The 11,658-nt window shown below is 38.4% G+C and overlaps 1 protein-coding gene across 3 annotated transcripts in view; it reads left to right on the top strand.

Annotated features, from left to right (window-relative positions):
- Positions 1-11,658, top strand: part of LOC108428386 (GRAM domain-containing protein 2A) — a 36,576-nt gene that overhangs the window by 3,722 nt on the left and 21,196 nt on the right. For 2 of the 3 annotated variants that reach the window (XM_017699324.2, XM_037543042.1), the window contains exon 4: positions 8,257-8,382. In XM_017699324.2, the coding sequence (XP_017554813.1) occupies positions 8,264-8,382 (119 nt within the window). In that variant the 5' untranslated portion in view covers positions 8,257-8,263. Of the gene's footprint in view, positions 1-1,045; positions 1,161-8,256; positions 8,383-11,658 lie in introns of all 3 variants that reach the window. The other variant, XM_017699323.2, reaches the window with a different exon arrangement.

The raw sequence follows: 11,658 nt of genomic DNA, 5'->3' as shown, positions 1-11,658 counted from the left end.
TTAAAATATTTGAATATTTATAATATCTTAATTTTTTTAAACTGTTCCCCAATAAAAAAATGTACCTTAGGAATTTCTATAGGATTCCTATAACAGTGGTTCAGTAAATTCTGCAGACAGTGTCCCACCGGTTACTGCGAGTATTATGCTGTTATCAGAAATGACTATACTAGACAGTACAAGAATATTGTATACACAGATGTGCATCATTTTTGAATGACTGAACTATCTATCAGTATTTATTCTGCCACTCAGTTGGAGTCATACTCAAAAACATTGCCATCATCTACCCCTGACTAGACAGCAAAGTTTTTGTGCCTCCAGGCCTCTGCTCTTGGCTAGGGGAACTGGACACAACATCTGCAATAGGTGGCAACACAAATAGTTGAGTACTGAATCTCTACAAATGCTGAGACCATGCTTGAAGAGCTTGGAGCAGTGTGTTTGATGTTTGTTGTTTTTTTAGTTTTGTTTTTTTAAACTATTGTTAACCTTCTCCTACCACCCCATGGTGCATCTCTTTTCTGTTCTGGGCTAATATTATCTTAAATGTGTTGATTAAAAGACACAGACCATCTGGGGAATGTTGAGAAGAGCTGGGCCATCTGGGAACGGGGCGCTTTTTTCTGACTCTGTCACACCGAACTGTAGAGATCATCCAAGGACATGGAAACAAGTGACCCATTGAAGTGCTCAGCTCTCTGGCATCTCTCTCTTTTTTTAAGAGGACTGGTAGCACAATAGCACCTTTTCCCTGAGTTGATGGACCTACATTGCTAAACATAATTGTGTTTAAACCTCTTGAAAAATACCATCAGCTGATTCTTGGTGGCCTGTTAATCTGTCATTTCTATGTTTCTATATAGGTTCATTTCCATATGTGTGTATATGTACTGAATATGTTTGATACAGATAGGTCATTTTCTTGTATTTACATATTTTTCCTGTGGTTTTGTTTCATAGTCTAACCTTTTTGCCCAGTTGTTGACTGAAGCTGTTTGTGTGTGTGTGTGTTTGTGTGTGTGTGTGTGTGTGTGTTGAACAGGAGACAGTTAATCAGTCACGGTTGAGCAAATGCACCAAATATCCTGAGTTGAACTAAAAGGCCAGTGCGGGTCAGTTTTGGTTACAAGAACTGGGCAATGGATCATTATGTAAAGGTCAGACAATTGCTTTACATTTCTGAAACTGTAGAGCTCAACCACCAAGTAAAACCTTCCTGTAAAAGCAATACTTCAGTATTTAACTTTCGTAACATTTCATGTAATACTGTCCTTTTTACTGAGCAACAGGAAATGTAATACCTGATTGCATGTAGGAACAGATGTTGCCCATTTTTAGTCATAATATAATGTGCTGTAGGCCAGGGCTCTTCATCTCCAGTCCTAGAGGCCCAGTGCAGTTTGGTAACTGCTCTACTTGAACACCTGCTAAATCTAACAGGTGTGTTTGAGCAAGGAAATCATCAAACTGTGCTGGACATTGGCCATCCAGGACTGTAGGCGAAAACCTGTGGAGTTTGTGAAAAAAAGAGCCTACACCCCACAGTACACGTATCACAGCCATGAACATGTATCACAAATGAACACAGTGTAACTTCAGAATTAGAGTTGAACAAGTATCTGGCAGAAAAACACCCCCTCTGGCATAATTTTTGTGTTTCAGCTTCTTTTATCTTCACCTAGACTGACTGTCATCACTACTTATTTCCAAAAATATCCCACTTTGAATATAAGTGGGAAGAACACTGAATGGGGCACAAGGTAAAGGAAGGGAACCCACTATAACTGATGCTGGGCTTCATCCATCTGCCTGACAAATTAATGGGGCAGAAGAGTCAGTGGGGTCAGTAGAGTCAGTAGAGATTTATGGATGGGGAACTACTTTACTAAGGGGATCTGGGGGCATGCTGCCCCAAGAGGGTGTCTTATTATGGGCCCAAAATGTTCAATTATCATCAACTTTTTAAAGTTGCAATATTTGGAAAAGTTACAACTCTGCCTCAAACGATCAGGATGCTGTGCAAAATGTAGATGAAAACAGAATGCAATGACGTGCGAATCATTTAAACCCTATATTAAATTAAAATTAGTACAAAGACAACATATCAAATGTTGAAACAGAGATATTTTATTGATTTTTGAAAAATATATATCCATTTTGATGCCAGCAACATGTTACAAAACTCTTGGGATGGGGCATGTTTACCACTGTTTCATCACCTCTTTTAACAGCACTCAGTAAGCATTTGGAAACTGAGGAGCCCAATTGCTGTAGTTTTGAAAGTGAAATCTTTTCCTATTCCTGCTTGATATAGGATTTAAGTGATTCAACAGTTTGGGCTCTCCTCTGTTGTATTTTTTGTTTCATAATGTGCCAAAGCTTTTCAATGAGTCATAGGCCAGTTAAGCACCTGGACTCTTTTATAGGGCCATGCTGTTATAATACGTGCAGAATGTGGTTTGACATCCTCTTGCAGAACCAAGCAAGGCCTTCCCTAAAAAAAAAAGACGTTGTCTAGATGGCAACATATGCTACTCCAAAACTCAGCATTAATGGTGCACGTTACCCATGCCATGTGCACTATTGCACGTCAATACCATTGTGGATGCTGGCTTTTGAAATGAGGGCTGATAACAAGCTGGATAGTCCCTCTCTTCTTTAGCCCAGAGGATGCGTCATCCATGATTTCCAAACAGAATTTCAAATCTTAATTTGTCAGACCCCAGGACACTTCACCAGAGAAGGTGGCAGAAGGTGGATCCTGTTTATATATGGTTTCCTCTTTGTATGGTAGAGACCTTTAACACAGGTTTTCAGTCTTTTAGTCCCCTTCTCAGAAACTTTAATGATATTATGTACCATAGATGATGAGATTCCCAAGTTCTCTTTATTTTGCAAAATGTTATTCTTGAATTGTTGCGCTATTTGCCTGCACAGTCTTTTACACGCACTCACTTTTTTCTTGATTTCTAAACTTCATCAGATCTGCTCCTTCAGCTTCATTCTCTCCCTCTACCTTGCCTATTTAGTAACATGTAATTTTTATTAAGAATTCAATGAATCTGTTTTTTTTTTTGAACTGGCAACTAATTAAGCTCTATGGAGCTGTCATCTCTTAATTCCTCTACAGAATTCAGGGATACAAAGACAAAATGTAGATCTGTATAAAAACAACATATAGTTAATGCTGGAGTGATTGTTTTGTACTTAGTAAAGTACTTAGTAAAAAAAATCATCTTTTATTTATGGCTTTATGGCCTATCCTCTGTTCTTTGCCTCACATGAACTTGGAGTTAGCTAGCTAACAAGCAAACTGCTAGCTAAATACTTGACTGCCAGCTTCACTGACCTCAGTTTACACAAATCCATATTGTATCTTCACTCTGTAACTACTTACTGATGCAGACAGTATATATTTTTTATATTACTTTATTTTAGTATGCTTTTAGCTACAATCATGTCACAACGTCAGCGGTTGCTGACTGTTGCTGTTACTTAGCAGAGTGGGTAGCACCAAAGACTCTGACCTGATTGGCTTACCACTAATGAGGTTTGTGATAACTGGTTGAACTGATGTTACAGCTCAACCAACTTTCATTTGGTGTCAGATAGTAATGTTTGTTTGTCAGACTCCTGTGCTGTAAATAATGACATTCCATATCATACAGTAACTTTACTCTGACATATCCCACTGTTTTAGTACTTAGTCATTCTTATTTCTTCTTGAGGACTTGTTTGATGTTCCTTCAAATGTTACTATTCGTCAGACCAAGAGGCAAACTAACTCTTAATGTGAGGCCTACAGCTGATTTTCCTTGTTTGGTGTTCATTGTGTGTGTGTGCATATCTGAAGAGCGTAGCTTTTGTATTGGGTTCCCCTCCACCGCATAATATATACGTTACAAATTTCCTATGGCCAGGATTCCTGTTTAGGATCTTTCAAGAATAAATTCTTAGTTAGTTTTTTGTTGTTGCCGCCATTGTTTGCGAAGCTGTGTACACAGCTCTGGCCTTTCAATCCAAACAAACTTTCACTTATAGTTATTCGATATTTCCTGACTATACTTTACTGAGTAGGTTTACTGGTCAGGTTTAGCATAATAATAAAATGTAATTATTTTCTTCGTTTTTAAAGCGATAAAGCAATCCAAATCTCTCTAACCTGAACAGTATCATATCTGTTTAGCATTCCCGTCCTTTCTATAAAGAATTCTCTGAGTCTTTAGCTGGAGTACGTGTACCTTCCCACTGAATGGGTGCCATGGAAACGTCCAGTGGCCTTTGTTGCTGTTGTCCACTGTTCTGTAGAGCTGCCAAACATGCAAATAATGTTAACCTGATGATGTGTGCCTCTTTTTGACATGTTTTGCAAGTTCTTGTGGTTTTTTTTCTTGTATCTTCTTGACAATAAGTTATTGTTGTGGTGTTTGTGGAAATCTCTGAGTAGTTTTGCAATGTTTTAGGTAGTATAATTGAAATGGTGTCAGTTTCGCTCCAGAGAACCCTTTTTGCAACTTTCTTGAAGAGTGCACATTTGTAGTGGTGCTCGGTTATCTATGCTATTCTGAGAGTACAATTGTTTTCTCTGGTCTTTCCTTAGTTTTTGTCACTTGCAGAATTCAGTTTACAGTTCAGCTCTATTCCTCTCTTGTTCCACCATGTTCTCCTACTCAGTGGCAGGATTCCGGACATGAAAGCCCTTTTTGTAGTATTGGCACTCTGTGTGCCAACCCATTCCTCATCTATCCCCATTCTTATCACATCTAGAAGCAGTGTGCCAGCTCCTCTAAATGGCTGCAGGCTTTCCCTGGGGTGTCATTTGTTGGTCCATGCCCTGGATGCATTCCAGAAAAACATATTTCCCTCAGTGCTGCCCATTGTTTGGAAAGGAGCAGCATGGCAGTGTTTTCAGAGGTTTTGCTGTGTTTACACTGTGCAGAACTGCCCGACCAAGATGAACTGGGCTTAGGTGAAACAAAACTTAGCGGCAAGAACATCAGGTACATGCTGAATTTATCTCCTTTAGTTCTGCATGCCAGACTTGAGGTGATAGCTGAGTTTGAGGTGATGGCTGCACTGCATGCAAACTGCCTGCCTAGTTTATCACATACTTGGCTAATACTGAGTTAAGTTGTTGTTAAACCTGGCAGGTGTGTCTGAGCAAAGAAATGATCAAACTATGCTGGACACTGGCCCTCCCAGCCCTGGAGTGAAGATCCGTACTGTAGGTGATGACCTGTAGAGGTTGTCTGGTAGAAAAGAACACCCACTCTGGTGTTGAATTATTTATGCATTTCTGGCTCACTTATCTTCACCGAGGATCTAGATTGACAGTCACTACACTTATTTAAAAGAACATCTCACTTTGAATAAAAGGGGGAAGAACACTTGATGGAGCACAAGTTGAAGGAAGGGAAACCACTATAACTGCTGGTGCTGGGCTTCATCCATCTGCCTGACAGATGAAGTTAAAGTACCCAGCTAAAAGGCCAAAAGCATGGCCATACTTTGACACAGTGCCTCCACAAAACTGTGTCAAAAATGGTGACTAGCTCAGCTCTTATTTGCTGTCAGATAGTAATGTTTCTATGCCAGACCCTTGTTCTATATATAAAAACGTTAATATCATGGAGCAACGTTACTCTGACATATTCTGTTGTTTGACTACTCAAAGCCATTTTTATTTCTTCTTTAGGATTGGTTTGAAGTTTCTGTCAAATGTTACTATATTCATCAGTCCATTGGCAAACTAACTCTTAATATCACTGGGTGATAGTCATTCAAGCTTGATTTCTTTGTTTGATGTTCATTGTGTCTGTGTACTTATCTAAACAGCATACGTTTTGTTTTGTGTCCCCCATCACTGCATGGGATATACATTACAATTACACTCTGGATACAATGGCTTTCAGTACACTGTAAATCCCAACACTAAGCTTGTCTAGAAAGTGAACTGTAAAAATATTTTTTTCTACAGTAAACTGTAAACTCCTTTCAAATGTATTCATGAGGTGAATATAAATCTATGGGTAATTTCTTAAAATCTTCTCCTGTTGAAAACAAATAGAATATCTAAAATTAATCATAGACTGTATTTAATTCCCTGTTTGTGTCCCTACCATTATTGGGCCTTATTCACCATCCATTCTTAAGAAGAAATTTCTTTTTAAATCCCATTTACAAAGTTTTCAATGGGATTCTGACTTTCACCAGTGCGTTCTTATTTGGGATGTGTTCTTAGGTAAAGTCTACATACTCAAAATCACAACAATGTGAACAAGTCTGTGGTCATGAATCTGATGTAGACTTTTTCTTAGATCCTTTCTCAAATTTAACAACAAATTAATGAAGATATTGCCAATTAAGGCCCTGTGTGCTTACTCAATTTTATTTCCAAAAAGGTTGGTGGTTTTTGGCCCCCGTTTGGTTGGTCTCTCTGTATATTGTTGTGTTACTGGCTCAAATTATGTTTATTGATTAGGTTTTGCAGGATAAGCATTAAATTTGCAGATGGGCTCATTTTTTCCATTCAGGTCACACCTTGTGTGCCTGCTTGCATTTGTTGGCATTCACACGTCTATATTTAGTGCTTGTTACCAGCTCGTTCAGAATTACACCTCTGCGTCTCTGTCTGTCTCCCTCCCGTGCTTTTCCACACGTCCATCTTACAGATGGCACTTGGTTGGGGAGCTATTATCAGAGTCTGAGCCATGTGTGAGTAGCGTCTGTGTTCTGCGTTAGCTTTCTAGAGGAAAGTATGAGATGCTTCGAAACCATCATCACATTTTTCTTTTTGTCGGAGACTTTCTGAAGGAACAGCTTAAACACAACAAATCAGATATTCTAGACATTTGTCAATTCATCATGGAATAAACAGTAGTAGGTGTGATGTCAAACAATTCTAGAATTAGTGCTAATTAAAGAGTGCAACATTAGCAGTTTAGGGTCTATCAGAGTTTGCAATATGAACTTCCAAACAGTGTAAAATGAAATGATAAAATAATTAAAAATGAGGGGTTTTTAAATCAACTTGAATTCATAATTGAAAATGATGCAATCAACTATGACCAGTTCTAAATTTAGTGGTAAATGAAGTGTTTATCAATGTTTGGTCTACAGAGCGTTCCACAATATGCCCTCACCTCTCAAGCTATGTTTTTAGTCTTTTGCCAAGCTTTCCACCGGGATGGCTAAGTGTTCTGAGATTCTGTTGGCACTTGCTGTCTCTGCTAAGAAATCCCAACCAAGACAGGAGCGCTGTTGCTATTTGTGTCACATCATTTGATTATCCACTCTTGCATCCTGTGACAGTAGCTTGATGTTTTTTACTGTGCCAGATCTTGTTTGCTGAATAATGTTAACTAGCACTGGGCTGAAAATAAAGTTGATAAGGAGAAAAAACAACAAGAACATCTGTGCAGAATGTACACTTTGCTGTGTGTCCTTACAGGTATGATTTTTTTTGGTCAAGGTTTTTCCTTTAGTCACTTAATAAAGGGACCAGTTCACTTTTAGATGATCAGCCAGGTGTAGTACATCTATGGCTTACTGTACAAACATACATTTCTCTCTTTACAACCTCATAAATCCTGCATAAAAAGCTGCCTTTTACACTGTGTGAACATGGCAATCTGAACAATAGGAAAGTTGTGAATTGTTTTAACAGCAGTGAGTTCTCACTTTTCCCACTTCACTTCTGATACATCTCTGTATATAAAATAATAATATAAAATATTTCATTTCATTATGATTAAAAACGTGTTGAGTTCATTTCCATTGCATCGGTAGAATGGCCCCTAGAAAGCCTGATGAAAAAGGCTACTTTACAGATGGTAAACCCACCAAATTTACCAAGTTACTGGAGTGTATATTCCTTTTTATACCCCTTTTTTTACTTTTGCAAAACTCTAGTAAAACACCGTAGAAGTTTTTAACCCCTTGCATGGTCAGGGCCCATCAGGAGGCCCAAAGTTTTAGTACACGCTTCTATATCCTAAGAATAGCTCAGCCAGTTTGCACTGAAGTCCCTGTAGCTTCTGAATAATATGCCTTAGCATGTAATAAGCCTGAGATTTTGAGAGGTTAAAGAACTGCATATGAAAGTACATGTTATAGATTCCTGGAAAAAATAGTTTGAACCAATGCAATGTGAACATTTTTCCTTCACTTTTAAAGTAAGTATTGCAGTATTATAAGGGCTTAAGAGAGTGCATATTTAGTGTAATAACACACAGCTGTGTTTTTTCCTCTCAGGTTGAAGATGATGACAGAACAATTGGATCAAAGTGATGAGATGGGTCTGCTGACCCCCCCGGAGATCAGTGAGCACCAAAAAGAGGACGACCCCCACTGTCTCCCAAACTTCAGACAAGGCATCATGTGAGACATGTTCACACACACACACACACACACACACACACACACACACACACACACACACACACACACACACACACACACACACACACACACATTCTCATTTTAATTTTCTCACTAACCATAACAGCACTGCTCCTCTCTGTCAGATGATCAGACCTGTAGGTCTTTTCCAGAAAGGCCTTATGTGTTCCAGTAAGTCATTCCAGAATCTACATTATGTCACTTCTGCCTGATTGCTTCCTCAGCCCTGCAGGCCTGAGCCTGTACCACTCTGACTGGTTCTGCACACAAGGGCAGGGCAGTAGAGGCTTACTATAAACACTTACCATATTCATCCACACCAGCTTATTATTAAGGTCACCTTACATGCATTATAATGCATTAATAATATCTGTGCATTGTTGTGTCTGTATCTAAGGCCAAGCCTGTTTGGGAAGGGCAATATTGTTTAGTTTTTTCAGAGTGATGTTCAGTGTCTCTGAATAAGAAAACTGACCCAGGATCAGCTGCACCCTATCCTTACATTCAGACTATAAGAACAGCAGTGTAACACACATGTTTAGTGCATATAAGCCTTGCATTTGTCACAGTGTAGTTAATGATACAGCGCAATAGATTGTTTTCCAGTTAAGGCCATGGCAACTGATCTTAGTGTAATAACATGGAAACGAGTGGCTTTAAGAAGGGTTTTTGAGCTTAAGGATTTTTCAGCACCTTGATTCCTTTATTTATGAAAACATTTTTTGACGTCAATGTGCTCTTTATAAACTCAGGCAAATATTAGCTGCTGTTTCCCACATTGCCTCTGCTCATATCTTGTCATGATTTTAATTTCATTTAGTCACTGGCCCTTTTTCCCATGGCAGAGAGAGTTGAATTGTAGAGTAGTACTATATACATTAATCATACAGAAATACAGTACTTTTCCAAATGTGGTTTTCACAGAAAGCACAGAAAGCAAGTCAGAGACCACCCTTTGTGCATTTAATGTCTAGTCAAAATGCTCATTTTGTTCAGGTTGTTCATTTTTCAGGAGATACTTCTGAAGAGATTAGATACAAGATATTCCACTTGCATTAGGAAGGTCAAAAGTCAAAGGGAAGTATGTGAAATATCAGGAGTTCAAAAATTATTACAAAAAAAACATACAAAACTAACCATCAGATAAAGAGAACTTAAAGCTTTCATATTTGAGAGAGAGGAGAAAATCGAGGTCAACTCTTCCTTCAGATCTGAAAACATCCACAGCTGTTTCTGTCCATCCTTCCGCTGTGAGAAGACAACTCAACGCTTTGAGTCTGAAAGGATGTGTAGCTGTCAAGAAGCTGTTACTGAGAAAAGGAAATAGACAACAAAGCAGAAATTTGCAAATCAAACAATGAATGAGACTTTGCAGGTGTGGAAAAATATCCCTGCAGATTTCTTCACAAAACTAAAAGCAAGTCTCCTGGAAAAAATAAAAGCAATCATGAAGCCTGGGCAAAGTAAGTACATAAAAAAATAACATATTTAGTTGTTGAGGTTTGCATTTAAATTTTTGAATTTTCTGGTTTTTTTCCTGATGCTGAAAAATTAATAACTTGTCCTTAATGACAATGAAATAAATGAATGGTGGTCTCTGAATTTTAAACAGTACTGTAATACAGCAGTAAAACAATAATCCAACTCTCATAGGTTGTAACTGTGCACATGCATAGCCAATCATGTATAACAGCAGCCAGAAACACAATATTTGTTATATCTAATGTCGTATTACCCCGTAGTTACATCTCCGCAGTGCAAATCATTTCTGCAATCCTGTTTGACATGTTGTCCTGTGTTTTGAGTTCTGTTTGGCAGGAGCTCGTGTGAGACAGAAAACAAGAAAAACAGAGAGGTTGTTATGGATGGAGATTAGTGTGATGGGTGTGCAGTGGGAGACAATAGACAGAAAACAGGGCCTCATTAGGCAGGAGAGTGCCATCCTAGCTCTGCTTTAGCTCACAAACACAAAGTCCTTATGAGGGGTAGGAGACCACCTATGCTGTAGTGTGCCATTGCAAATCATGAGCCTGACAATTGATTTTGAATTCTTTTTCATTTACAACATATTAAATTGTATTATATGATCTGCAGAAGTGAGAATTTGATAGAATTTCTTTTATCTTTTTTAGTCGATTCAGATCATTTTTTATATTATTACATTGTATCAGTACAGTTAAAATGGCTGTTTCATTTCTCCTCCTGACTAGCAGCATACTGGCACCTCACTCCCTAATGATTCAGTGCTAATAGAGTGGGACACTGTAGAATATGAGGGAGAGAGAGAGAGAGTGTGCAACTGCAGCATCCTGCACGTGCCCACTCCTCACGTTTAGAAGCGTGCAGCCCTGGTTGTGTAACAGCGCAGGAGGAGGGGGAGTCTCACTCCACACACACAATCTTTCTCCACCAGAGGCAAACCAGGACTATTAGAGCTATTAAACCTTTACTTCAGGTCATCCATGTCAAAATTTGAAGGAAACACCTATATAAACCTATGATAAGTTGATTTATGATATGCTAATTTATGTTAGCACCTCTGTGGGAGTGGTATGTTAGTGCTAAGGAAAAGACAATTTACATGAGCATTTTTGGTCATTGTAGATTACACATGGACATTAAGGCTTGTAAAAAACAGTGCATGCTTTATGTAAAGCTTGTAATAGACATATTAGACATATTAACATTTATTTTCATTGCAGCCATTTTACAATGACTGTCAGTAAAGATTTCTGGCAGCTGCTGAAGCTGTTTTCTATTTCTAATAACTGTGATGGCTTATTCCTGGGTTACTCAGCTGATGTCCTAATGACGCTAGTGATGCCTTCTGTCCAGCTCCTGAAGTCCTAAAACAGAGGTCTTAAAATCTGGACCTTGTTTATGGTCCTGGATTTTGTAACCACTGATGGTTAACTGAACTCTTGGCTTAACTGATTCTCCACCTAGTGTCATACCTATCAATGTTTACAAGAATTTAACCCTTTCATTTTCAACCAAAACCAATCAAAGAAATAAGAGAACTGAAGTACTTGCAGAGCTTAAATACGAGCATGATTTTACTGAATAATTATGAACTAAAAATGACAGATATGTATTTTTCTTGGTTCTAAGACTTTTGGTTCTAAGATGAGTGTTTACCTCTGTGCCCCTCCATTTTAATTACTCACCCACTGGGTCTTTCAGATTACAGAAAGACAACTTGACTTTTATGCAGAATCTTTTCTTTCTTTTATAGGCCTAGTAATCCAGTCTGTT

Source organism: Pygocentrus nattereri, chromosome 11 (assembly GCF_015220715.1).
Source record: "Pygocentrus nattereri isolate fPygNat1 chromosome 11, fPygNat1.pri, whole genome shotgun sequence".
In the NCBI taxonomy this organism is placed as follows: Eukaryota; Metazoa; Chordata; class Actinopteri; order Characiformes; family Serrasalmidae; genus Pygocentrus; species Pygocentrus nattereri.
This window is presented reverse-complemented; position numbering and strand designations above follow the sequence as displayed.